General features: G+C 44.6%; 1 protein-coding gene across 3 annotated transcripts in view; it reads left to right on the top strand.

The window, feature by feature from the left end:
- The window catches only part of RCAN2 (regulator of calcineurin 2), a 259366-nt gene that overhangs the window by 145888 nt on the left and 86618 nt on the right, over positions 1–26860 (top strand). Inside the window, exon 1 of one of the 3 annotated variants that reach the window (XM_066251881.1) lies at positions 14035–14273. The exons of the other annotated variants lie outside the window; for them this stretch is intronic. Within the exon in view, the coding sequence (XP_066107978.1) occupies positions 14187–14273 (87 nt within the window). The 5' untranslated portion in view covers positions 14035–14186. Of the gene's footprint in view, positions 1–14034; positions 14274–26860 lie in introns of those variants that run through there. 3 annotated transcript variants of the gene reach the window in all.

Genomic DNA, 26860 nt, shown 5'->3' with positions numbered 1-26860 from the left:
GCGGACTGTCAGCCATCTCTATACACATACTTACACTGGCGGCTTCACGGCTATAGTCTCCATGTAAGCCTCCAGGGCTCTTAAAGCTGAGGAGGTAAGGAGTGGGACAGTGGGGTAGGTGACTTCATGCCACACACCAAGGGCTGAAGCTAGTGGAGCTGCTACTAGAATAGAATCCCCCAGAAATAACCCTATTCATGAGAAGAAGTGAGGATGGCATTAGCTTGTCTTGCCTTTCACTCTTGCATTCCTTCATTCATGTATCTAACATGACCTTCATTACTTGCTTTATGCCAGGCAACATGCTAAGGTGCTGAGGATACAAGAAAGCATTTAAACCACACAGCAGGGCAAGTGCTCTAATGAATTTATGTGCATCATGTATATGGAAGTCATATGCATTATTTTAGTGGAGGAGGCTGGCCTTCCACTAAGACAGCATGAGAAATTCTCAGCACAAGCTCTCAGAGTTCTGCTTGCCTGTTGGGTTTCTAACATCTCCTTACTATAGTTAAGTCCTCACTTAACTTCGTCAATAAGTCCTTGGTAACTGTGACATTAAGCAAAACGACATATATCGAAACCAGTTTTACCACGGGCTAACTGATATAAGCAAGAGTCATGTTCCTCCTATGGCATAGTATTTCTAATCACAAAAACATCACCAAATTTCTAAAGGAAGACCCCAAACACTTCTAATGTTAAACATTAAAATAACTTGTGAGCTGTTAATACATTTCGGAGAGAGAAATAAAAACAAGTAAGGTAATTCTGTTCCAACCAGCCTATTGCAGTTGGAGTTCATGGTGGCCAGAGCTCAGGCCACCAGGTGGGCACCAGGTAGGCACCCGCCCTGTACAGGACGGCCTCCCGTCGCAGGGCACGTCACACCCACCCACACTCACTCAGACTGAGGCCATGTGGACATGCAGTTCATGTCCCATGCATGTCTTTGGTCGGGGAAGGAACCGGAGTGCCCAGTGAGAACCCTCACAGACGTGGGGAAACCAGGCAGACTCCACGCAGACATTGGCCTCGGGCCGGGAATCGATTTCTTTTTTCCTCATCAATGTTCTAGTGAAACAACTGAATGAAATGATGTTTTTTGAGGACCTGCTGTGTAATCTTTATCCCATACTTGGTACCAACTTGATTCTCCACTCTTCAGGCCAGGAATGTGATAATATTTCCTTAGTAGAAAGGGCTCTCTGGCCACAGATTGATTGCAGGTTGGATTAAATAGCAGGGAATGTAGAGGCAGAGAGAGTCAAGATTCTCTGGTTATATCCTTCTGGTCCTTTCTTCCTATGGGACAAAATTTAAATTCCTCCCCTTACTCACAAGCCCTTGCCCAAAACTCTAGCTGCATTTCCATGGCTTCAACCCCTAATCCCTAACGCTACTTGGGAATTTCTGCAATACTGGTCTACTCACAGTCTCTCACACCTCAACACATCATCCCGTGCTCCTGCCTACTCTTAGAATATCATCTCCCTACCTGTTTACCGTCTACCTCTTCACATTCAGAAGCATGGTCCTTCCTTGAGAAAAGCTTCTCCAATGCCCCATCCTTATGGCGAACTGAGGTACTCCTTTTAGAATGACACTGAGCTTCGGAGGGCCCTTTGACTACCTCACGGTCCTCAGCACCAGGCAGCCCTGCACCCTAGTCAAGTGATGGACTGCTGATGGCAGGAGTCAGAGACAAATGAGGCTGTGATGCCAGGTGGCTGGGTGGAAGATGGCGCCACCATTAACGCAGGGAGCATGCAGAGACTAGCAGGCTCGGTGGGAAGATTGGAAGTTCAGGTCCAAACGTGGTGCAGTCGCTTTCCTAGAAGTATTTTCTTTTGTGTGCCATAACTCTAAAATTTCAAATAAAGATTAAGACTCATCAAATACTTTCATATATTTACATTTCAAACCTTTCTAAAAGAGAGTAAAAATAGTTGTGTAGAAGGACCATAATGCATAGATTTGATGTGCTTTTTCCCATGCTGTATGTAGGTTTTAGCCTGAGAGAATGGGAGAGGGTGAAGAGAAATCATTTGTAGAGTCCTGAATAGTCAGAACTATAACAGCTTTGCAACAATATCCATCTCTAATTAATACCTGCAAAGACTACTACCTGTTACCACTGTAAGTCTTGATCTCAGTTTTTGCCCTCACCCTTTTTATTTTTTTATTTTTTGCTTTTGTTTTACTTATGTGAAGGTTAAAAAGAATAGCTAAAGATTGAAATGAATGAGTGTGGACATGCGTCTCTCACTGTCATGTATGTGTAAAACTCATCACCGTTTGCTCTTGTCACCTACGTAACTCAGCTATTACACCTCAAGTTAGCTCTATCTACCCAGGCTTAGAACTTCGAGTCTCCTCTCCTCCTGCCCTCCCTGCCTTCATTTCTGCAACCTGCTCTCCTCTCCATTCTGACCACTACCTTGAGAGCCAGTTCATTGTTAAATCCTGAACGTCCTCCCTCTATGGTGTTTCTCATAATCGTCCCTTTCCTCGTATCACTACTGCATCTCTACATTCCAGCCCCTCACTGCCTTTGGAATTACCAACATGTACAACCCCTCTCCACTCCAGTTCAACCAAAAGCAGTTTTGTTCCCATAAGCTTTTGTTAGATTCAGACTGGCCCTCAAAGTTTTTATCTCTGTGGCCCCAACTCTCCTCTCTGATCTTGTAACTCACCATTGCCCTGCTCAGCTTCACATCCCAGCTAAGTGGGCTGGTCACTGGTCCTTAACAGACCTCTTGCTTGTTAAGACCTTGATTCATCTCACTCTACCTGTCTGCTTTTCAAATGCCCTCCTCTTGCTTTGAGGCTTTCCATTTATTTATTTATTTGTTTGTTTGTTTAGAAAATTAAATTTAACAGGGTGACATTGATTAACAAGAGTGCATAGATTTTGGGTAAATATCTCCACGTCATTTAGACAGTCGATCATGTTGTATACCCATCGCCCCAAATCAAAGCATCCTCTGTCACCTTATATTTGTCCCTCTTTAAGGCTTTCTTGATTTTGCTGGTAGGGGAGATCTTTTATCTCTTTAAGCAGGGGTAGTCAACCTTTTTATACCTACTGCCCACTTTTATATCTCTGTTAGTAGTAAAATTTTATAACCACCCACCAGTTCCACAGTAATGATGATTTATAAAGTAGGGAAGTAACTTTACTTTATAAAATTTATAAAGCAGAGTTACAGCAAGTTAAAGCATATAATAATAATGACTTACCAAGTACTTTATGTCAGATTTTCGCTAAGTTTGGCAGAATAAATCTTTATAAAACAACTTACTATAGTTAAATCTATATTTTTATTTATACTTTGGTTGCCCCGCTACCGCCCACCATGAAAGCTGGAACGCCCCCTAGTGGGCGGGAGGGATCAGGCTGACTACCACTGTGACTTTAAGGAACCCATCCTTGTCACTGGCACCATCTTCTCCGTGGAGATAAGACTTTGAAACCTTAACTGTGCCATAGGTCCCTCCCTGCCCCTGAACAACCTCTTCTTGCCCTGCCCAGGGTGGTCACGGAGCTCTCTCTTATATCTTATATCACTACAATGTCTCCGGCGTTGCTCATTGCCTCATTTGGTCCCTCACAGCCACTGGCTTAGATAATTCTATCAAAAAGGCAGTCCTTTTCTACCTTTCTACAGTTCCTCTGAGATTGCAGTTCCCTTTGCTCCTGTCTTTGTTACTTTCCAAGCCAGCCTGACACCACTACTAAAATTCCGTGTTTATGTTCTCTCCTTCAGAACATCCGAGTCTGTATATAGCAGAGAAGTTAAGAGCTCCACTTTGGAGGCCAGCCATTGGGGGTTAACCTAGCTCCGCCACTTCTCAGCTCTCTCACCTTGGGCACAGTACTGCCTTAGCTCTAAGTGGGACCCCTCGTGAAGTTTAAGTAGCACACTGCTAATGGATTTTTGCAGGATGACTTCCCAAGATTAGCCCCAAGTAAATGATAGGGTAACCAGACATTAAATTCTAAGTTTCGACTAAGACCAGGATGCAGGAGTAAATGAGACATTCAAAATAAAGTTATCTACCAGATCAATATATAGACTTCCAAAGCAGGTGGCCAAAAGCTAGTGAGCTAGCGCTAAAACCCAGAGGGCAGCGAGTAGGGTGGAGGGAGTGCCCATGGGAAGACGGCTCTGTGAGGACGGTTTATTTTTTGCAGAAATCTACCCTGGGACTCTGCTGTCTTCTCGGGAAGGAGGTTTAGGACGGTGCCAGCCCCTCAACTCAAGTCTAATTGAGGGGAGGAGAGCATCTCGATGGGACAATTTGGACACCTGAATGTGTGGCTGCTGATGAATGACTTCTACTTTATTGTCCCTTGTTATTTAATCTGGTGTTGGTGTTGGTGTTGGTGGTGGCAGTGTGTGTGTGTGTTAACCAGGACGTTTCTGGCTGTTAGTGATGATGACAACAACATCTGAATTAGCATGGGGCAGAAGGAAGGGAGGCATTGGTTGCTTTAATGCTGGAATATTTAACATAACCAAGGGAAGAATTGAATAAGAGACCCGTGGAACAATAGGGTGACCCTGGGTCTCAGAAACAACTGGAGAAGAGGACTCCAGTGCTTGCAAGACTTCCTTTTTTGCCTTTTACTTCCTGTTTATGTCTGAATTTGGTTTTATGATTAAAAAAAAAAAACTTGGCCAGCAACAGTCCCAAGCTTCTGACACCACAGGGGACTGGCGCTTTTGATCCAGTTGTAGTTTGGAAAATCCTACGGAAACTGGCTTGGCCTGGTCAGGGCCACCCTCAGATGAATCCAAGATGGGAAGATGAGGAACCATTCCCAGAGAATTTGATGCCCACCAGACAGGAGTGCTAAGCAAATACCCTACTTATATTCATTTCTGTCATTCTTCAAGTGTGTCAGTTTCTTGGGCATAGCATGGCGGGTATAAAAGGCACTATCCAGTTCAGATGCAGAGGGTGAGAAGGGGAGTATGTATGTATTCCTAAAGGATGGGTCAAGGCGGAGAAAACCCTGGGAACTGGGGAAGAGGGTGAGGCAAAGAAGTGACAGTGGATTTTTTGCAGTGGTCCTCAGGGACCAGCCGTAAGATACCCTTGGGGCCTCAGCAGGCTCTCTGGGCAGTGATGGACTGAGGATGGTTCCTGAGTCTGACCAAGGGCATCACAGCTGCCACCTAGCATGGAGCTGGTGCAGACGGGGGCAGTTTGCATTTTGTGTCCCTCCTCCTCCCCTTCCAGAGTCCTTCTCACGTCCCCTGGACCTCCCCCGCCCCCGCCTCCCTATCCCCATCGCCCAGTGACCTGAGGCACCTCTATTTGCTCACCCTCCCTTCCCAGGTCCACTCTCCTTTACAGGGACCCATTTGATAGACTTATTTCTGGTCCCTGTCCCCGGAGCAAAAGGATTTCACTCATTCAGGGAGCCATTGCCGCAGGACACTTCACTGAGCTTCCCCTGAGCAGGACACCACGGTGAACGAGGTAGAGGTGTCCTGCCCACCTACAGCTTGCACTCCCATGGGAGAGATAGATAGAAACTACACAAATAAATATATAGCATTGGTTAGTGTAAGTGCTTTGAAGAAAAATAAAACAGGACAAGGAGATCATGAGAAGAGTGCTACTCAGATGGGTTGACCGGGGCCGGCTTTGGTGGGCAGGGAGTTGGAGCCGAGACCTGAATGCTGTAGAGAAGTGAGCCCTGCTGAGATCGGGGAAATGGCATTCCAAGCAAGGGAGCACCAGCTGCATGACCCCTAAGGTGAGAGTGTGTTGCATGTGATGACCAGACCTAAGCAAGGTATCACAGGAGAAAGGCAGATGGCTCTGACCGAATGAACAAATGATCCACCTTGCTCATAGCTGGGTTAGTGCCAGCTAAAATTCACTGAGGAATATTGATGTGTGTTTAGGACTTTTCCTTGCTCAAGTCAGACACAGAATCTTAACTGGAGAAAAAAATTACATATAGAAAGATCCTTAAGGCCCTGGGCTTGTTGGCTCACTGGTAGAGCGTTGGCCCAACATGTGGATGTCCCAGGTTTGATTCCCAGTCATGGCACACAAGAGAAGCAACCATCTGCTTCTCCATCCTTCCCCCTCTCCCTTCTCTCTCTCCCTTCCCCTCCTGCAGCCATGGCTCGATTGGTATAAGTGTATTGGCCCCAGGTGCTGAAGATGGCTCTGTGAAGCCTTGGCCTCAGGTGCTAAAAATAGCTTGGTTGGGAGCATGGCCCAAGACAGGCAGAGTATCAGCCCCAGACAGGGGTTGATGGGGGCGCATGCAGGATTCTGTCTCTCTATTTCCCCTCCTATCACTTGGGAAAGAAGGAGGAAAAAAAAAAAAGAAAGAAAAAAGAAAGATCCTTAAATGTGTCACAATAAGGGATGCAAATTAGAGTTCGACTGAGATAAGGACACCCACCAGGTGGGCAGGTGTCCAGCACATCCTGCTGCGCACGCTGGGGAAACACTCTTTCTCATAAATTGCTGGTGGGGAAGCAAAATAGTACACCCTCTATGGAGGAGACTTTGGCCGGATCTAGCAAAATTACAGAGACATTTGCCTTTTAACTCAGGAGTTCCACTTGTAGGATCTGTCCCAAAGATACAATGGCGAACTGTGAGAAGGCATGAGCAAAGCCTATCAGCTGCAGCCCTGCTTAATAGCCAAAGACTGGAAACAAGCCCCCACCCGTGGGGCTCTAGTGGAACAAACTTAGTAAATCCACATAGTCAAACCAGACAGTTGTTAAGGAATATGAATATTCCTACCTATGACGATGGACTGCTCTCTAGGGTCATGTCTTTTATAGCAATAAAGCAAGACAGAAAAGTGTGCAGTGTATGCTCTCATTTGCCTAAGAAAGAGAGAGAATATAATATGCATAGATATTTGTTAGTGTTTTTTTTTTAAATGATAGAATCGATAAACAGTAAAGACAAAATAATAGAAATGTGTCTAAAAGGTCGGCAGGGCGTGGAGTGCAGGATGCAGGAAGAGAAGATAGATTTCTTTGCAGATTGGTTTTGATTTTTGAGCCATGTAATATTTTTCATAATCATAAAACAAAATTAAATTTAAACGGGAAGGGCAATCCTTATGAATCAAAAGATCTTACTTTTGAAAAGAGGTAAACAAATTTAGAAACGTTTTTAGAAACAAATGTATCTTTAAAAGTAAATGTTTCCGAAAATAAACGTTGTAGAAACCAATGAACCTAACTTGGCATCCAGTTGATGGAATAGAGAACGTAGGCCAAATGACTGCACCAACATCCGTACCCCCTGTGCGGGCTATACCCAAAGGTCCAAAAAGAAAACAAAACTGGAAAACTATCTTAAAATGTTCCTGGTTTTATTAGTAATGTGATTTTGAGGCTGCTGGGCATATCGTATGGGATAAGGCGAGTGAGTAATTATGTTGTCGGTAAGGACCGAGATATTTGATATCGAAGAAAGAGGATGCAGGTGTAAGACACATGAACTTCATCAAAAAACACAGTATTCCTGTTTATCGATTGCATTGGAATTATCAGTCCCAACTCATGATGTGCGCTATCTTAAAAATATATATTCCATACTTCCTAGCTCTGTCCACTAATAGGTTTATAAACAATAACCAACCCAGTACAAAGCGCATCTCTCAATATATGTAAGTATACTGCTCCCAAAAATTAGGGGAGGTTTCAAAATGAATATGAAGTGATAAAATCTCCCCTAATTTTTGTGGGCAGTGTATATAAATTAGGATATGAAAACATGTTGAAATACTTGCTAAGTGGAACTGGGGCTCATTGGAGAAATGACTGATTCCTTATCTGGAAAAAGAAATGGACAACGTGAGTCTGGAACATCTTTCTTTATTTTTTTAGGTGAGAGGAGGGGAGACTCCCGCATGCACCCTGACTGAGATTCACCCAGCAACCCCATCTAGGGCCGGTGCTGAGTACTGAGCTATTTTTAAAAGCACCTAAGGCTGATGCACTGCAGTGGAGCTATCCTCAGAACCCGGGGCCATGCTCAAACCAATCAAGCCACTGACTGTGGGAGGGGAAGAGGTAGAGAAAGGGGAGAGAGAAGGGTAAGAAGCAGATGGTCGCTTCTCATGTGTGCCCTTACCGGGATTCAAACCTGAGACGTCCATACACCCAGCCAATGCTCTATCCACTGAGCCTCTGGCCAGGGCCAAGAACACCTTGTCATGCCAGAAAGTGAAGTAGCCCTCAAAGATGACTAGGATTCTGTCAAAAAGACACAGGAACCAAACTGATTAGACTCTCAGCTGCCAAAGATAGACAATTTAAGCATTAATAGCAAAATTACAATAGCTTTAAATCCATCAAATATGTTTAATGAATTCATAATGACACTTAAAAAAGAATCCTCGGTGATCTTCTTGGAGAGTAATCAGGGAACAAATCATTTTTTTAGCCCCAAACTAGTTAATAAAGGAGAAGAATCAGGTGTATATTTTGCCTGTCATACAAAAATGTAGCTCAGGGTTACTACATAGTAGAGAGAAGTGGTTTCTTTTCATGGAAGTCTTCCTTGAATAAATGAAGAAGGCATACCATCATTTTGAAAGGGTGGATGCCTCATAAAAGAATGAATCCAGGCCTTGAGGAGGAAAGGCTGCTGATACCACAAGAGAGAGACAGCCAGCATCGCATCACCCTGGAAGGAAGCACACTGCACCGTCTGGCAAGGAGTCCGACCAGACTGACTCTAGGGAGCCTCTGGTTCTCACTAACAGGACCTACAGGTGACGGAGGGACAGTTGAATGACACTGTGGAGTTCATTAAGAAAATCTAGACTGGGGAAAATGCTAAAGGACAGATAACATGGTTTCATCATCAACAAGTAACTGCAAGGAGGAAAACAAAGGAAGAGATGGAGGAAGACCCTGTGATTGAGGGACATGACACAGACCATAGTTCGAATCCCAATTTAAACAAACTGTGAAACAAAGGAAGGAAAGACCAGCAGAATAGGGAGTTTTATGGTTGGTGGAATATGAACCCTGGCAAGATATTGGATGAGACTGAGGAATTATTCTTGCTTTTGGGGTTTTGTGATCATAGGTTTTGTGATTGCAAAGGAGGAGCCCTCGTCTTTTAGAGATATATGTCAAAAAAATTTACCGATAGGCCCTGGCTGGTTGGTTCAGTGGTAGAGCATTGGCCTGGCATGCAGGAGTCCCGGGTTCAATTCCCGGCCAGGGCACACAGAAGAAGCGCCCATCTGCTTTTCCACCCCTCCCCCTCTCCTTTCTCTATGTCTCTCTCTTCCCCTCCCGCAGCAGAGGCTCCATTGGAACAAAGTTGGCCCGGGCGTTGAGGATGGCTCCATGGCCTCTGCCTCAGGTGCTAGAACGGCTCTGGTTGCAACAGAGCAATGCCCCAGATGGGCAGAGCATCGCCCCCTGGTGGGCATGCCAGGTGGATCCTGGTCAGGCGCATGCGGGAGTCTGTCTGACTGCCTCCCTGTTTCCAACTTCAGAAAAATACAAAAGAAAAAAGAAAAAAAAGAAAAATTTACCAATAAAATGATGTGATATCAGACTTCTACTTCAAATAACCTGGAGTGAGTGGGAGGAGGGGTGGGGATATGGGGCAGAGACTCTTGGTCTTGAACTAGCATCAGATTTACCTGGAGGGTTTGTTGAATTACAGATACTTATCCCACCTTCAGAGTTTTTGATTCAGTCTTAGGTGTAGCCCTAGAATTTGCCTTTCTAACAAGATTCCAGGTAGTATTGGTGCTGTTGGTCTGGGGACCACACTCCGAGGCTCCCTGGCAGAGAGGAAACAAGAGTAACCCCAAATTTTTCTTGTACCTGGGTGGAGGGTACACAAAGGCTCACAGTATGCTTTCTACTTCTGAACATATTTGTAATTTTCTATAATAAATATATATAAAACTTAAGAGATCCAGAATGACACACAGAAGGAGCAAAGCCCTCGACAACCCACCGTTGGAATGGGGACACCTCTGCTCCTTAGTAAGGCAGCCTGGCTGCCTCCTCTGGGTGGAGAGGGGCACATCTGCTCCTGCCCGGTCGGAGGTGAGGGCATCCCCTCCGCTGCCAGTCCTCTTAGAGAACTGCCTGGCCTGAGGGCAGGGAGAGGTCTTTGTCTAAGGGTCTGCAGTTTCCTTCATGTGGCCAGTCATAGGAAGAGCAGTGGTTTGGATGCATCCTAAGATTTCCTGGCCACTTCAACTGGGAAGGGTGTTTTTGAACCGAACTGCCGGTGGGTTCAGCTGTCAGAGATGGGCTGATTAATGAACTCAGACGCCCACATGCCCTCCTGCAAGGACCTTCCTGAAATGTCCAGAGCAGGAGCCTCTCTTGTGGTTGGAGTCCCTATACTTGCCTGTTAAGATTCATTTACTCATCCATTCATACTTCAGACTACTTATTAGCGTATCTACTATGTATAGGGCACTTTCTAACCCTGAGAATATAGCAGGGAACAGAATAGGCAAACATCTCTGCTTGTGTGGAGATTAAATTACAGTTAGGGAAACAAGCAATAAACAAGTAAAGGACTTATATGAACACAGTAATTTCAAATAAGGAAAAGTGCTATGAATAAAATTAAACTAAAGATGCTGGGATAGTGATTGGTTCTGTGTGTGTGTGTGTGTGTGTGCGTGCATGCGCGTGCACGCGTACATGGACGCATGCCTGTGTACACGTATTTTAGGTTATCAGGAAGGCTTCTCGAAGGAGAGGGCAGGTGAGCTGAGAGCTGAGAGCTGAGAGTTGAGTGAGAAGAAGGAGCCGGCCCCCACGAGGAGATCTGGGTATTTTCAGACAAAGCCAAAAGCAAGTGCAATGCTCCTGAGATGAGCTTAGTATCTGGGGGGCGGTGGAGATTGCCAAGAACAGTGGGTCCGAGACACGGAGAGCAAAGGAGAGTGGTGTGAGGTGAGATGGGGGAGCAGGCGGGAGCCAGTGTACGCAGCATCTAGCAGCCATCAGCCAGTGTGCTTATATATACCCTAGACATCTCCGAGGCTGCCAGTCACCCCCCCACACACAGCTATAATAAATGCATTTTATCCAGAGAAACAGACACTTGTTAAACAGGGAAGCCCCCTAAGGACTCTGGTCTATAGGAAAACATCTTTTGTATAGTCAATTGAATTGTATATCTGCTTTACTGAGTCAATGTATTTAAAAAACCCTATCATTCATTGCAGAACCACGGTATGTTCTCGATGCCTTATAATTCTGCCTTAAAAACACTATGTACTCAACTTAAGGTTTGGTCCCCTGTTAAAATCTAGATTCCTCTGTGCTGGGTCCTGCAATGAGTTATCAGTTATTTCATGCTCCTACAAATGAATTGAGAGATGCCTTTGAAAAGATATATTTTTTTAAAAGAAAAGCATAAAGTTGCTGGGTTCTTGTGCACAAGAAGGAATCTTCAGAGCAGAAACAAACCAAGAAGGAGAAAGTAAGAAAGCCTCAAAAAAAAAACGACTTCTTTTAATGAGTTTGAGCTGTACTCTGCTTCCTTGGATGGACAAATGCCAAGGCTTATTATAGAAAGGCTCTTTTTCTTGAAATAACACATGTGTGTGTCTTTTAATAGCTCTTCCCTAACAGAAGTAATTCACAGAGCCCAGTGATTGCAGTGCGGGGGCTCCTGCTGGCCTGCTGCCCCTCCGTGGGCTCTGGACAGGCACCCTGGACTTAACCCCTGCGGACACTCGTTTCCGTGACAATGAGACCTGCTGTGCTAGAGGCAGCTCCAACAGCTGGTGTGAACAGATTAGGCATCCCTTTCCAACTTTGCGTTCCAGGGACTTCAGATTGGTTGCTTGAAATCAGCCATGATAAGATTATTTACAGCACAGACATCAGCAAATGCACACATTGGTTTTCTTCCCCTCCCCCCCCCCCAGCAAGCTGATTGTTAAACACCAGTGTGCCGCTGCTGTGAAACCTTAAAGATGTAGATTTTAGCATCTGCCATAGCATGGGGGGGGGGGGGGAGAGATAGCCGTTTCTTTGTTTTGCTTCTTGAATAATTGTTAATGATATTCAAAATTGGATTCATCTTCACAGTTTAGCTACATTTTCTATGTATAGACCCCATTTACTTTCTCAAAAACTGCCTCGCATTCCATGGTTGACCAGATCGACATTAAGGGCCCCCTCAAGGTTTTGAGCCATCTGGCTCTAGTTGCCCTGTCTACCCGGGCTCCAATCAAGTTTAACCTTCAATGTGCCTGGTCCCCCAAGTACCCTGTTCTTTCCCCTGGACATTTCTCCTCTGCTGCCCCACCTGGAGGGCTCTCCTTGGGTCTACGGAAGGCTTACCCGTGTTTCGAGGTCAGAGCAGAGGTCACGTACTCTTTCACACGTCTCTGCCCCAGCTTCCTTCACGATCCATTGCTCTTCGTCCCGTACTCCCACCAAGCGCCGTCTGCACCTCCTCAGTCACCGCTGCCCTGTCTCCAGGTGTCTGTCTCCAGGTCTTCTCTCCTCCCCTGGGATGTAAGGTCCCTGGAGGGTGGTGGATTTACCTTACTCACCATTTTTTTCTTTTATAGCTTCTGGTACAGAGCTTTGCACCTAGTCACTACTCTGTAAGGTCTAGTTGAATTATCTGCATATATGACTTCATATTCTCCACAGAGCCCTGGACAACATTGTGTGTGTGTGTGTGTGTGTGTATAACTTACTAAATATTTGTACTTGTGAACTGATTTTATTTAGCATGGGAGATACCTTATGGAGGGGAACACTAGGCTCAAATGTCATCTAGTGAGGACCAATGACAAAACTTCTACCTTCAGTGTGAAATGTCACCTTTCTCATCTGCATACAGAGTTAGAGTCCTTTGTTCAATCACGTGTTAGAAAGGCACCAGTCTGTCCAAATCGTGATGCCCTGGACGGCCACTGAGGATGCGCCTGTGCCCCTCCTGGGGACAGAGCCTGCTGGAGTGTCAGTGAGTTCTACTGGGACTTTTATTGCTAATACTGAAATAAAACTGAACCTGACGTTTCTCCTTTGCTCACTGCTACTTTGAGAGAAGGCTATTTCTGTTCTGTTGATTCATTCATTTAGCAATTACGGCTTCCTCATGCCAGGCCCTCTGCTAAAGGCTCAAGATATAAAGGTGAATTATCCACGGCCCTGACCTTCAGGGATTCACGATCAGAAAAAGCGAAAAAGCAATAGAACGTCTCAGGCAAAATCAAGCCCCAAAGCTCTGACAATGACCCACATCAGTGCGTTTGCCCATTAGATTCTGCCATCTGTCCCTGCATGAGGCGTTTGCTGTAACTCCTTTCCACGGGCTGCGTGTGGTTTGCATGACCTTGGAGACAGCGTGAAATCCTGAGCGTGCAGGGGTGCTTTTAGAGTTACTGGTCTGCACTTACGTACTTCAAATAGATTTCACACTCTAATTATCTCCTCTAACCAGGCTGCCTAAATGACTGACCACTAGCTCTTTAGTCACTCCAAGAATGGATTTCTATTGAGCCGGTGCCCGGGATGCATTAGGATGCCCAGAACATGTGTGGCCGCTCGGAGCAGCGCCGGGCAATTAACAGAAGGCAAGCAATTTGCAAAATGCCTCAACTTCCTGCTCATCTCTGAGGCAGAAAATTGTCACACCTTAACCTCAGGAGGCTCATCTACAGAATCCTTTCCCTCCACATCCCCCCTCCCCAAACCGAGGCTCTGGTGTCAGCTTCTCTACCCCCCCCCCCCCCCCCCCCCCCCCGCTTTTTGCAAACATAAGCACTCGGGCTGAAACAACAGCTATGACTCAGTTCCTCGCTAGCGCTGCCTGAATTGATTTAGTCTGAGTTCAGATTTAGCACCTAATCATGTTCAATTTGCTCCACTGCACTGCCTAGAGATAAAAGGCACGGGGGAGAAAAATAGCTTCGGCTTGTGTCAGTCTTGGTGGTGATGTCATTGCCATGAGAAAGCCGGCCCTTCGTTACTCCGCGGTGCTGCCTCCGACGCGGCGGGCGGTGTGCGTGCGGCGGGCGGGTGGGCTCAGGTGCCGGCTCGGCGGCGTCCAGGCGAGGCAGCTCCGCCGCCGCCGCAGCAGCATCCACCTGGGGGCTCTGCCCTCGCCCCGCCGCGCGCACGACTCGGAGGCTGCTGAACTCTTTTGACAACCAGGAGTGGGGAATGCCAGCCCCTAGCATGGACTGTGATGTTTCCACTTTGGTCGCCTGTGCGGTGGATGTCGAGGTCTTTACCAATCAGGAGGTTAAGGTATGCACCTGCAATCTCATTTTTTTTTTTTTATTATTGCTGTTTCCGAAGCTGCTTGGCAGAACCTTTTTAGCTTAAGGAAGCCAGACTTTGTTTAATAGTTTTTAGCTCGCGGTCGATGCTGGAAATGTATGGGATGAGAATGCGTGGCTGTATTAATTAGAATAAGTTAGGAGAGGGACAAGCACGTTAATTTTGAATGCGATAAGGTCTACCATTGTCTGGTTTTTTTTTTCTTGCTTTTTCTAGTAGCTGATTTTGCAGTAGACATGTTTTGTAGTCTCATATCTGTGTCAACAAAGAGAATTTGCCAGTTCTTAATTTCGAGAGGGGTTTGGAATCAGTGGTTAAAGGAAGAAAGTGCATGTAATAAACCTCGTACCCAGGACACCTTGCTAGTGGGACAGTAACCCCTTCATGGTTACAGATGCCACGACATGGTTGGTCTTCAATTTGAGCAAGAGCTGTCTTAAGGATGTCAGATTTAGCTTCCAGTTCTCTGAAAATCGAAGTTGGAAAGCAACTGCCTAATTTTTTTATTTTCTGTCATTCGAAGGAAGCAAGTCATTTCCTTTTGCAGTTGTCCAAAAAGAAAGTTCAGGCATAAATAAATTTTGCATCTTAATACTTAGTGTGTCACGGTGCTGGTGCTCACTGACTGTCTGCAGGAATTGTTTGCTTGTCCCCTGCTGACATTCATTCTCTTTTATTTCCCCACTTGGTTTTATATTATGGAAAAGATTTCATGCTTGTAAAATGAGACTTTCAATTTTTCTTCTCTCATATTTAGTGTAAGAATGAGCAGAAGCTTCTTATTTAAATAGTTCTCTCTCTCTCTCTCTCTCTCTCTCTCTCTCACACACACACACACACACACACACACACACGGGTCAGTTGCTCATTGTGTGATGGAAAGAAAAGGGAATTACGTTGCATAATTGCGTTCTACCCCTGCGTTAGTCTTTACTTAAAGGAAGACCTTGAACTCTTTATTGTTTAGTGTGCAGGTGATACCCTGATACTTCCCAGGGAGGGAGTTATATGTTTCATTAGGCATAACACCTGGCTCTGTCATTCAAGATTAGGGTTTTGGACACTCTTTTGAAATGGAGTCTAAAATCTGATTTGTTGTTTCTTCATATTTTAAATATGTGGCCCTATGTTTACCAACTCTAAGGCCAGTGCTGCAGAAGTGTCTCCCACCTGTCATACTGAGGTCGGAAGACTAGAATATAATGGTTTGGGTGCTGCCTATGGTTGCATCCGGAATGAAGACGTGCCGGCGAAGACTGACCGACCTTCCAGTTGTCCCTCCCACAAGCACTCCAGACGGGAGAGCAGTCATCAAATCCCCTCCAGCTTAGAACCAGTTTAGAGTTTGGTGTGGGTAACTGGGTCGAGAGACACCTTCACCTTCCACCAACTTCTGAATCAGAAGAAAAACTTCATAGCTCTTTTCTGTCCTCGATAGTTCTCTGTTGTTTACGTGCTTGCTCTGCAAACGTCATGAGATAGTCTAAACTTTTTTTTGGTTCAAGAAATGATCGTGGCAACATATGTGTTAGGCATCGACGATATGCCAGTCATTATGTTCATATGGGAAGCAGTTTAAAATATGCTTCTATGACGTATGTATCTGTGAGATAGACATAAAAATAACCGCTTGCCCAATATTTCTTCAAGAGAAAGACTGTCTTGTGGAATTAAAGGGATACAAAATTCTTACGGCTGGTTGTACATGAGTGATTGAGACGGCTTCGTGGAGAAAGTGGTATTTGAACTTGCCGATGGGGAGATTTTATACAGAAGGAGGGAAGGCCTGAGGATGGGGAGGCATTCCGTTTTGCAGGGGAATGAGTCAATGAATTTCACTGCAGTAAGATCTGAGAGCTGGGAGGGGAAGCAGGGGAATGAGTGAGTCAGGACCGGATTGTGGAGCACCTGATACTGCTCGTCAGAAATGTATGGGGTTTTCTGGGAAGACTCCCGCCAGAAAGATGTATTATATGCCCTTAAGACCAAATAGCTTTAAATCACAGTGGATTTGTCTCTTTGGTTCAGGTTACCTAATCTTTCTGTGCCTTAGTTTTCTCATCCGTAATGTGGGAATAATAGTAGTTTCTACCTCATTGGCTTGGTAGGAGGAGTAAAGAAAATTATAAACGTAAAAAATTTAACACCATACCTGACATTTATTTGGCATTTAATAAATGTTAGCTATTGCTATTCTCATCATTGCCATATTTTAGACATTCTCTGAAGGTGATAGGTGACTTCTACCAGTTTATTGGAATGTCTTAATTCTAACTGAGTTTACAATGACAAGCCAGGTTCCGGAAAACATTTTTCCTCCCATTCCCCAAATATAAACACACATACCCCAGCAATTTAGAAAACACGGGCCTTTCTTTCAGACATTTAATCATTTAATGTAAAACAGTGACATTATTATCAAGCTAAGATCGACTCTGTACTTATTAAAAAGGGGGGAAATGAACAAAGTAAGGTGGGCCAAACAGGTTTGTTGATTAAACCTATCTGCTCCTTGTTCAAAAATGGGCATTGCTCATTATCATGTTCAAATGTGAAATTCTGGCACCAAAGTTTCCCCAAAGGCAAACTTCATTCATTGCCAATAACAGATACATGGCGGAACCAGCGTATCTTCCCCCGGGGTCTTTAATATTTGCTGTTGGCGAGAAGGGAGGCCCCCAGGAGGGTTTGACTCACCTGCCTGCATCCAGCTGGCCGGATCTCAGTCTTTTTGCACACCCTTCCTTTCTACGTGTTGCCCCCTTGGAAAAGCAACCACCCAGGGTTAGGCAACCAGCAGGCAGCTTTGTAAGCGCAGTGGTTTATTTGAAGGGAATGGAGGCAGGTGCAAATACAATGTCTAATCTTGACTTAGAAAGCCTTATCTTCAATGGTGGATCTCAGCTAGTCGCATTGGGGGCCCTTCAGACTCCAATTTCCTGAATTTTGCCAAAGCTGCTAGAGCAATAGTACCAAAAAGAGCAGAGAATCAGGCAAATGGAGTTCTGCCATATTTATTTGTCTTTCTCCAGAAAGTCCATTAGTGGTGTCATGATGAACTTAGCTGTCCATTTCATGGCATAAGAGTACTCAGAGAGATAGAGGAATATGAAACCCTTAATAGAAGAAAAATGATATGAACAAAAGAATGTGTGTGTGTGTGTGTGTGTGTGTGTGTGTCTAAGTATGCAGGATTGATTTCTTTTCAGTATTCCTTTTATATTTCTAGAAATAGTCTTCCCCACCCCAAGGAGCCAAACCTTTGGGAAAAAGATAGAGATCCAAAGATGGGTAATGAAATTTATATTTTATTTTAGTCCAGTGGTTCTTAAACCTGATTTTATTTTGGTATCCCGTGGAAAGCTTTTAAATATTTACAATTCCCAGGTCCCATACCCAGAACTACCACCTTGGCTGATCTGAATGAAGCCCAAACATAGATTATCACTCCAAGTCAGTGTCCTTTCTCCTCTAGACACAGGTAGGTATGGGTCATGCCATTCAAGAATCACCTAGAGCCATGGTCGGCAAACTCATTAGTCAGCAGAGCCAAATATCAACAGTACAACGATCGAAATTTCTTTTGAGAGCCAAATTTTTAAAACTTAAACTATATAAGTAGGTACATTCCTTATCGAGGTAGTGCCCGCACGTGGTATTTTGTGGAAGAGCCACACTTAAAGGATTGTGGTATTTTGTGAAAGAGCCACGCCAAAGAGCCACATGTGGCTTGCGAGCCAGTTTGGCAGCCACTGCCCTAGAACAACCGGTGCTTAAACACTTTGGTCCGTATCCCCCAGATGAAGACGTGGTGCATGCAGTTTCAAACGCAGTGCTTCTAAGCGGTCAGAAGTGTGGAGGCTCACCCAACACTGCTGGATCAGAGAGCCAGAAAGGAAAGGAAATCAGGCAGATTATATTCGGCCTTGTTTGTCTTTCTCTCGAAAGTCCATTGGCCACTTTTGAATGGATGACCACTGGAAGCATTTCTGGGAAGGTGACAGTTTATTAAATGTCATTGTTCCAATGTCGTTCGGAAGTAAATGAGAGAGTGTTGGGTAGATCTGAGGGAGAAGCATTTCAGTACAGGGAACAGTAGATGCAAAGAGAGATGGTTTTATCTGATGTATTCTTACCCAGCCACCTTTTCACCTGTTTTAATCATTTATCCATTCAAGGACCTATTAAAATTATAACTATCTTGTGGCATATTTTATTTTTAAAAAGATGTTTAAGGATGCTCCTTTTTAGAAATCATGCTTAACCTAATTCCCTCATGATATATTTTAAGCTTGTTGGTTTTCATGGGGGAGAGAGAAATATAAGCAGGTATTTCTCAGCATAACAATACTTCATATGCTGAAATCTTAGGATTTTTCTTTCTCCTTCTGGAAAGCCAGCGCCTTTATAGGTGACTCATAGTCCTACTTTCTCTCCTCTGCCTTTGAGCCTTGCCCAGTATCCTCTTAATCCATATAACCTTGGGAAAGTCTCTTAACCCTTCTGGATGCATTATAATCATACTGAGAAAAAATACTTGACTGCTTTGTATGTTGTTTTCCTTTTCACACAATAGTATGATGTGTCTGACTCACAGTCTGTGTCGTGCTGCTGTGTGAGTTATGAGAAAAACCGAGCACATCATGGTCCCTGAGTACAATGAAATCCCTTTGTCATTTGAACCACTGGAAATTTCTAATTCCTTGTTTTGTTTGGTGGGAGTCGTGTGAGGAGAAGGATGGAGCAGAGTTGGTATCATATGGTTTGCACTCTGGTTTGAGGAGAGACCAGGGACACACATGAATCTCTGGAAACTGGGTATTCGGAACTGATCTAGAAGAGAAAATTGTGGGTATTTGGCAGGAGAGCTGGTCAACCTTGATACCTATTTTTTATGCTTGTTGCAAGTGCAGCGCTGTGGAGAGGATCTGGCCTCAACCATGATCTTATGGCTATGCAGAACTCTAAAGTTCTTTCAGCATCTTCAAAACTGTGTGTTGCCTGAACGGTGGTGGCACAGTGGATAGAGTGTCAACCTGGGATGCTGAGGTCCCAGGTTCAAAACCCCAAGGTCGCCAGCTTAAGCACGAGGTCGCCAGCTTGAGCCCAAAGGTCACTGGCTTGAGACCAAGGTCACTAGCTTGAGCAAGGGGTCACTGGCTTGGCTGAAGCCCCCAGTCAACGCACATATGAGAAGCAGTCAATGAACAACTAAAGTGCTACAACAACAAGTGGATGCTTCTCATCTCTCTCCCTTCCTGTCTCTCTCTGTCTCTGTCTCTCTAAAAAGAAAAAACAGACGTGTTCACTTAATAACATAGAAATGTTGAGTTGCATATGATTTAGTTCTCAATAGTTGAAACCCTCTAGAGAGATTCATGGTAACTTTTAGTAACCACAACGTTAAATTAACAGAAACTCTCATTCTCTATTCAATTACTGTGATATTAAATAATATTTGTTACCTATCTCCAGACCACATTTAATTTCTGAAAACCAAAAGGGTGTGTGTGGGAGGATGGGGGTTGGGGATAGGGTGGCATGTTCACAACAGATACTAACACTCGAGCAAGCAAATACACTGCTCACAAAAATTAGGGGATATTTCAAAATAATATGGAATGATTAAAAAAAGAAACATTTTGATTTTTTTTCTTATTAAACAAGAACATCAGAAAAGCAAACAAGTCAAAGCAAGTTGTTTGATTATGCAAATGAGATGCAAAACCGGTATTGATTTCATTGGTGAAAATGCACTGTACAAAAGGCTGAAAGTGCTGGAGTGTCTGCACGTTTCCTGATCCCCTCGTTTTTGTGAGCGGTATGCTTGCCCTTTTTCTGACAATAAACTGACAGGGATTGAGACCATTCTGAAAATAAGTGAAGTATGTAAAACCAAATGTCAAAAATTAAGCCTAAGAAATACTTTTAAGAATCTTAACATTTTTAAAGGTGCAATATAGAACATTTTCTAGTCTCTGAAGAAAGTAGCAAACATCTTCCAGAAGTGATTTTATGCAAATGACAGATGCTCCCTGGGACGGTTAATAGGCAGTGTTCTCAGCCACCTGTTCTATTAGGGAAAGACAAGGTCCAGTGTTCAACTAATGACATTGTTAAGCAGGAAAGTCAACTGAAGCTCATCTGTTTGAAGAGTCTTTGAACTGCTGGAGAGTAACTGCCTTGAACTTGGCTGTGAGATGCACTTAAAAACAGCAGCAACACCATAGCATCTTCATTAACATTGTTCTCCTAAAAAAATAGATTTTAATGTAAAACTCAGAGAGGTCCATTTACATCCTTAGTGATTTCGTTTGAGTACCACTATCAGTAATTTATAATGGGTTTTTTTTTAATAAAGATCCATATATATTTTTTAATTATTTTATTTTATTTATTCATTTTAGAGAGAAGAGATAGAGGGAGAGAGAGAGAGAGAGAGAAGAGAGAGACAGGGGGGAGGAGCTGGAAGCATCAACTCCCTTATGTGCCTTGACCAGGCAAGCCCAGGGTTTCGAACCAGCAACCTCAGCATTTCCAGGTCGACGCTTTATCTACTGCGCCACCACAGGTCAGGCCTATAATGGGTTTTTTAGTACTGTCTAGTGAAGCTTAGACTTGACAAATAAGAAAGGATACGATAGCTTAAACATTGACTATCACTTGACATGGTTAGGTTGGAAGCTTCATAGGTATTGCAACTTTGTGGTGAATAGCCCAGGTTCTCAAGGAGGTCTTAAACTCTCCAACCCATGCCTGGCCCAAGATGTCTTTATGTAAAGGGACAATTTTTTTATGTACTCTTTATGTAAGAGAATGTAGCCTTTTGCAACTTTGAATCTATGCTGATTCTAAAATACAACATAGAAAACAAGATCATTTAATGAGGATTTCAAACAGATAAAAAGAACAAAATCTCTACTTCTTCTAGAATAGAGAATTTATCTTAAAAGTATTTGAGAGTGAAAAATATCCAACAAGTCAGATCTTCCCTAGAAAATACTCACTGTGTGTGCTTTCTTATTCCTCTTTGGAGAACTGTATCTAGAGGGAAATATATATTTTTTCATATTTTTTTATATATATATATGGTATATGTAATTTTGTTCTCCAAGGCTATGGAAGGTTTTTTCTGTTTGGCTCTGGCCTAACTAGGTATTAGAAACTGTGGCTTTTTAAGCATGTCAGAAGAGATTTAAAGCCTAGGAAAGGTTCCTGGCAAAATAATCTAACAGAAGCCTAAACAATTCCTTCAGTGGGGAAAAAGACTAAGATATTCCTGGCCTCCTTTTGTGTGTGTGTGTGTTATAATACCAAAGAGGTGTTTATATCCGTACAGTCTAGTAGCACAATTGTTTTCTCCAGAGTCTAACATACAAGTTCTGAACTATGAATGCTTATTATTAAAGGCTTTTGTAAAGATCTTGACCTTTGAACTTCCAGAATGATGATTTTAGCAAATCTACCCTTCACCGGCTAGACTGGACTATGGACCACCTTTTCTCCCCACCTCCTCAAAGAGCATCTTCTTTAATATTCTACTTATCCCAACAATATGGTAGTTCCCTGCTTAGTTGTAAGATGTCCCCCTACCCCAGTGCCAATCTCTGGTGGTTCTAAAGGACTATGTGAGCAGTGGTCCTGTTGTGTCCCAAAGATTTAACTTTGGGAGGCACTTACTAAATGAAGCATCAAACCATCCCACGTGATGGCAGATATAAACCCTGAGAGGTATTCATCACTGTGGATGTTATCAAGATGGACAATTTTAAACATCTTTACACATCTTTCCATTTGCTAACTATTTCTAAGTGGCAGACACATGGCACATACCAGGTTCTCCTTGTCATTCCTATGACAGCCCAAGGCATCTATTCATCTGCCTCATTATAAACAGGTTCCTGATCAGAGAGGTCAAGCTTCTGTGCAAGATCACACAGCTATTAATGGACAGAAATCAGTCTCAAGCTATGGTCTTCCTCACTCCTTCCACTACCAAAATGTCCCTAAGGATTACATAACAAGCTGTTCATCAGTTACTGGGGGACAAAGCATGCCAATCTTAGAAGACAGGACAATGAGCTCATCTATAATAGCTACTCTAGTGCAAAACACTCCTCTCGTCTTCTGTTTCTTATCAGAGATGGCGGTACTACCTTGACATAAATCAGTAGTTGAGATCTTTTTATTTTTTTCAATAAACCTAACATCGTGGCAGCTCTGAGCATAGCATCTGTTTTGATTTTGTTTTAATATTTGTTTCAGATTTTAATTATACCATCTAGTGGGAAAACAAAGTCTGCTGGAAACCACAGGGCTCCCCCCACAGACTGGTAACACATGGTGTGGGAGCTGCCCGCATCTCGTCCCTGATGTTTACCTAACTTTTTCCATTGACTTGGTGAGCGGTGAGCTATGAAAAATTGTAGCCTGAGCAGGCGGTGGCGCAGCGGATAGAGCATCGGACTGGGATGCGAAGGACACAGATTCGAAACCCGAGGTCACCAGCTTAAGCGCGGGCTCATCTGGGTTTGAGCAAAGCTCACCAGCTTGAGACCAAGGTCACTGGCTTGAGCAAGGGGTCACTCATTCTGCTGGAGTCCCCTGGTCAAGGCACATATGAGAAAGCTATCAATGAACAACTAAGGTGCCGCAATGAGGAATTGATGCTTCTCATCTCTCTCCCTTCCTGTCTGTCTGTCCCTATCTATCCCTTTCTCTGTCTCTCTCTCTCTGACTCTGTCACAAAAAGAAAAAAAAAGGAATTGCAGGGGTAGTAAAACTGTTAATGATAATAATAATAATGTCATTTTACTTTGGTGACAAAGCAGTGCTTTTTAAATCATACAAAACTCAGCTTTCTCACAAAAGATCTTCAAAGTGAGAAGAGAGAGCGCATGATTCACAAGGGGAAAGTCGGGCTGCGATGTTGTTCATGACACAGCCGCCGTCTCTCAGTGTGTTATTTTAGCCCACATCAATAGTTCAGCTGATAAAGTCGATTCCATCCTCTGTGACTTCACTGTGCTCTCGGGTATTGACTAAGACAGTCATCTCAGGCCACCTTTCCTGGAACAGGATATGCAAGCAACGAGCAAACTTAATATAGCAATGATGTGTTGAGCACTTACTGTTTGTCAGGCACTACGCAAAGTGCTTTTATTCATTCGTTTATACATCAAATATGCATTGAGTGCGTCCCATGTTTGGGGCCTCACACGAGGCTCTGGGGATGTAGAGATAGATGAACAGCCCATCGGATGCAGGGGCCTATGCTCAGTCACCAGGCAGAGCTGACCTTCATTTCGCTCCGTCCCACTTTCCCCACAAAGGACAGTGCTGCTTCAACCTCTAAAGAGGTCCCCTTGGCTGCCATAGGGCACGTGAGAAGGAGGTAAGCCCAGCCCCCGAGTCAGGCATCCTGGTTGGAATTCTGTTTACCCACTTGGCCTTTGACTGTGTGACCCTGAGCAAGGAGCCTTATTACCTCTCTGCCAGTTTCCTCAACTAGGACATGAAGAAGTGATGCCTACCTCGTAGGTTGATGGTGAAGATTAAATGCATTTTAGTCTATAAAAAAAATAAACAGTGACTAACAGACAGAATACCCACAAGTGAGGTGAGCCTTTATAATCATCGTCCTCGTCACCATCGTCGTCACCACCATAGTTATTATTAGCAGACTTCTTATATGGAGTTTTGAGTTTTCTTGCCAGGGCACTTTATTTACCTGCCCTAATTACATTAGACTCTTCCTCTGAGGTTTTCAACTCATTTTTTGCTCGGGGGCAGCCGTGACCTACCTCAGTGACACTCTGAAGTCACAGAATCAGAGTGGGAAGCACCCGGCTAAGCAAGGGACCGAAGGGCCACAGACCCCAGTCTGTCTCTTCCCTTGTCTGTGAGTTTTCTTCCCTCTCCCGAGTTTCCCTGGATACGGGGTCCCGTCGAAGCAGGTGCGCCAGGAAGAGGGGGCTCTGGATAAACAGGCAGTGTCCTCGCCCTGCGGCCATTTTTTTTGGGGGGGGCTGTAGAGATGCTGCTCCAAAGAAGCTGCTGATGTTGAGTAAGTTACTGGAAATGGAAGTGGTCTGAACAAGCCCCCTGCCCCCAACCTGGCCGAAATCCAGAGGCTCAGTGGTTGTCCTGTCACTCAGAATGAAGGCCACGTCCTTGCTGTGGTCCCCGAGGGTCATCAGCCATTGTCCCAACTGCCTTGCCAACCTCACCTCCTCCGCGGACCTCCCCCTCTCGCTCGGCCCTCGCCGCCCTGCTCCCTGCACGGGCCCAGCGTCCGCTTGAGCTTGCCTCGCTGTGCCCTCTGCCCGGAATGCTCTTCCTCCTGGCGTCCACCCGGCCTGCCGTCATTTATCAGAGAGCTGTTCCTTGACCGCTGGATCTAAAATAGCACAGCCCGCTGGTCCCTCTGCTCCCCTCATCCTGCCTTGATTTTTGTCACAGCACAATCACAAGGTGACGTAGTCTGTTTATTTATTGGTTCGTTGCCTACCCCTCCCCCCCCAACCCAGAAATGCAAGCTCCAGGAGGTCAGGGGCCCTCCCCTTTGCCCACTTCTGAGTTCCTAGGGACTCCATGCAATAACATCAAGAAAATGTGTTAACAAATGATAGACTCCGGTTCTCAGGGACCTTGAACATGCTGCTAGACCACCTTCTTTGAAAGGGATGGTCTAGATTTCCAGACCCAAGGCCCTGTTTATATGGCAGAACTCAGAGGTTTCAAAGCAAGATGCCCCTGAAGGAAAACAGAGGTGGAGCTCAGAACCAACTTCTTCCAAATACATTTACATCTGTCTCTGAGCAGGTGTAATTTTAAATGGAGCTGTAGACTGATTTCACCACAGTCATGCTAAACTAGAACTGCAGGACTTCTCATGTTGACCTCCACTTCCCATTTCTACTTTAAAACTGTGGAGATAGGTGGAAATTAGATTAATTACCCAAGCTGCGCTCGGTTTCTCTTTCGCTTAATAGGCGATTTGCCCTAGAAACTCTCCGTTCTGCCGTGCACGGTTACCTCTGACTGTGCAGCAACTTGCATCGTTGAACCAGTCGACAGTTTGTGATACTCGGAAACAAAAACCAAAACGAAGCTCAAAGTCCTACTATCCATCGCTTGAATGGATAAGCAGCAGGTCTGAATTATTAATGAGAGGGATAGTGGATGATCTAGTTGATATTCTCACTTTGTGAGGAAAACTGCTTCAGCAAAGGGATATGTCGTGTAGCGCTCAGCAAAATAATATTCTATATTTAAATAACACTCAGCATCAACAACCATCGGCATTTATATAAGCCTCCGAAGACGACCCCTCTTTGCAATGAATGCTTCCTCGTGCCTCCCTTCTGATGTAGTGGGCAGTATTCTTCTCTCAACGAGAAATTCAAATTAGACGTATCCCCAGACTCCGCACCCAGTCAATAAAGAGATTACAGTTTGCTTCTTTGACTATATACATTTTTATTGCAGAAGACTTGTAGGCAGAAGCAAGAAGCAACTTGGTTTCATGGAAACAAGTTGGTCTTTGGAAGCAGAAGTTCCTGAATTCACAGTACCTCTTATTGATGAGTTTCTTCATATGTTTGTGTTTTTTGTTTTTTTTTTTGAAAAGGTACAGATTTTGATGAAGAGCTGCTAGGATGTAGGTGATCAATAAGCCATCACGGATGCCTGTGTACAACGTCACTCATATTCATTCCATGGAGAGCAGACAAGATGGAGCACTTCTTAGGTAGTAGGTGCTGCTTTAATAATCCTCGGGCGTTCAGAAGTGGAGGCGAGCCTCCTGCCTCAAGAGATTCACAGGCTGATGGAAGGGTGAAGGTAGCAAACAGATACATCGAGCTTAGAATATGCCGTGGTTTCCCTAAGCCCCGGATACTATGGAAACCTACAGGAGGGTGGTCTGGGATGATGAAGAATTAGCCACAGAGGTATATAATTCCTGAGTCACAACTTGACAGGCTAAGTAGGTGTTGGTCGGGTGAAGGAGCTGCGGAAGTTGAGAAGGGCACCCCCTGGCGGAGAGAACAGACTTGCACCAGAGCAGAAATACGGGAAAAGCGGTGACTTCAAGAAGTAGAGCCCTGGGTGGATGAGAGATACAGAGGCCGTGGGTCCGTGGTCTGAAGGAGCTTGGACCTTCTGGATTGGACCAGGAGAGACATCTTAAGCAGAGAGTGACCTGTCCACCTAGTCTGACAGGAGGTCCTCTCTGGTTGTAGTGTGACTTGGCTGCACCAGGGCTGATCCTGCAGAGAGGCGAGTGACAGGAGGGGCTGGTTCGTCCCGGCCGGGCAGGGTGAGGTCCTGCAAGGCTCAGCTGCAGAGTCCCAGCCCCCTTGAATCACCGTCATTATCTTTTGTCATTTCTCTGTCTTTTCTTTAAAATAAAAAAAAAAAAGAGGAAAGAAATCAAAACAGAAAAGCAGCCATCCTGAGGCTATCACTAGGTTGCCAATCAACAGGGTGGACTTGGGGGAGAGAAGGACACATGTGTTCTTTTCCACCGCGGCTCTGCAGCAGGTGCATCA

This window comes from Saccopteryx bilineata, chromosome 1 (genome assembly GCF_036850765.1).
Source record: "Saccopteryx bilineata isolate mSacBil1 chromosome 1, mSacBil1_pri_phased_curated, whole genome shotgun sequence".
In the NCBI taxonomy this organism is placed as follows: domain Eukaryota; kingdom Metazoa; phylum Chordata; class Mammalia; order Chiroptera; family Emballonuridae; genus Saccopteryx; species Saccopteryx bilineata.
This window is presented reverse-complemented; position numbering and strand designations above follow the sequence as displayed.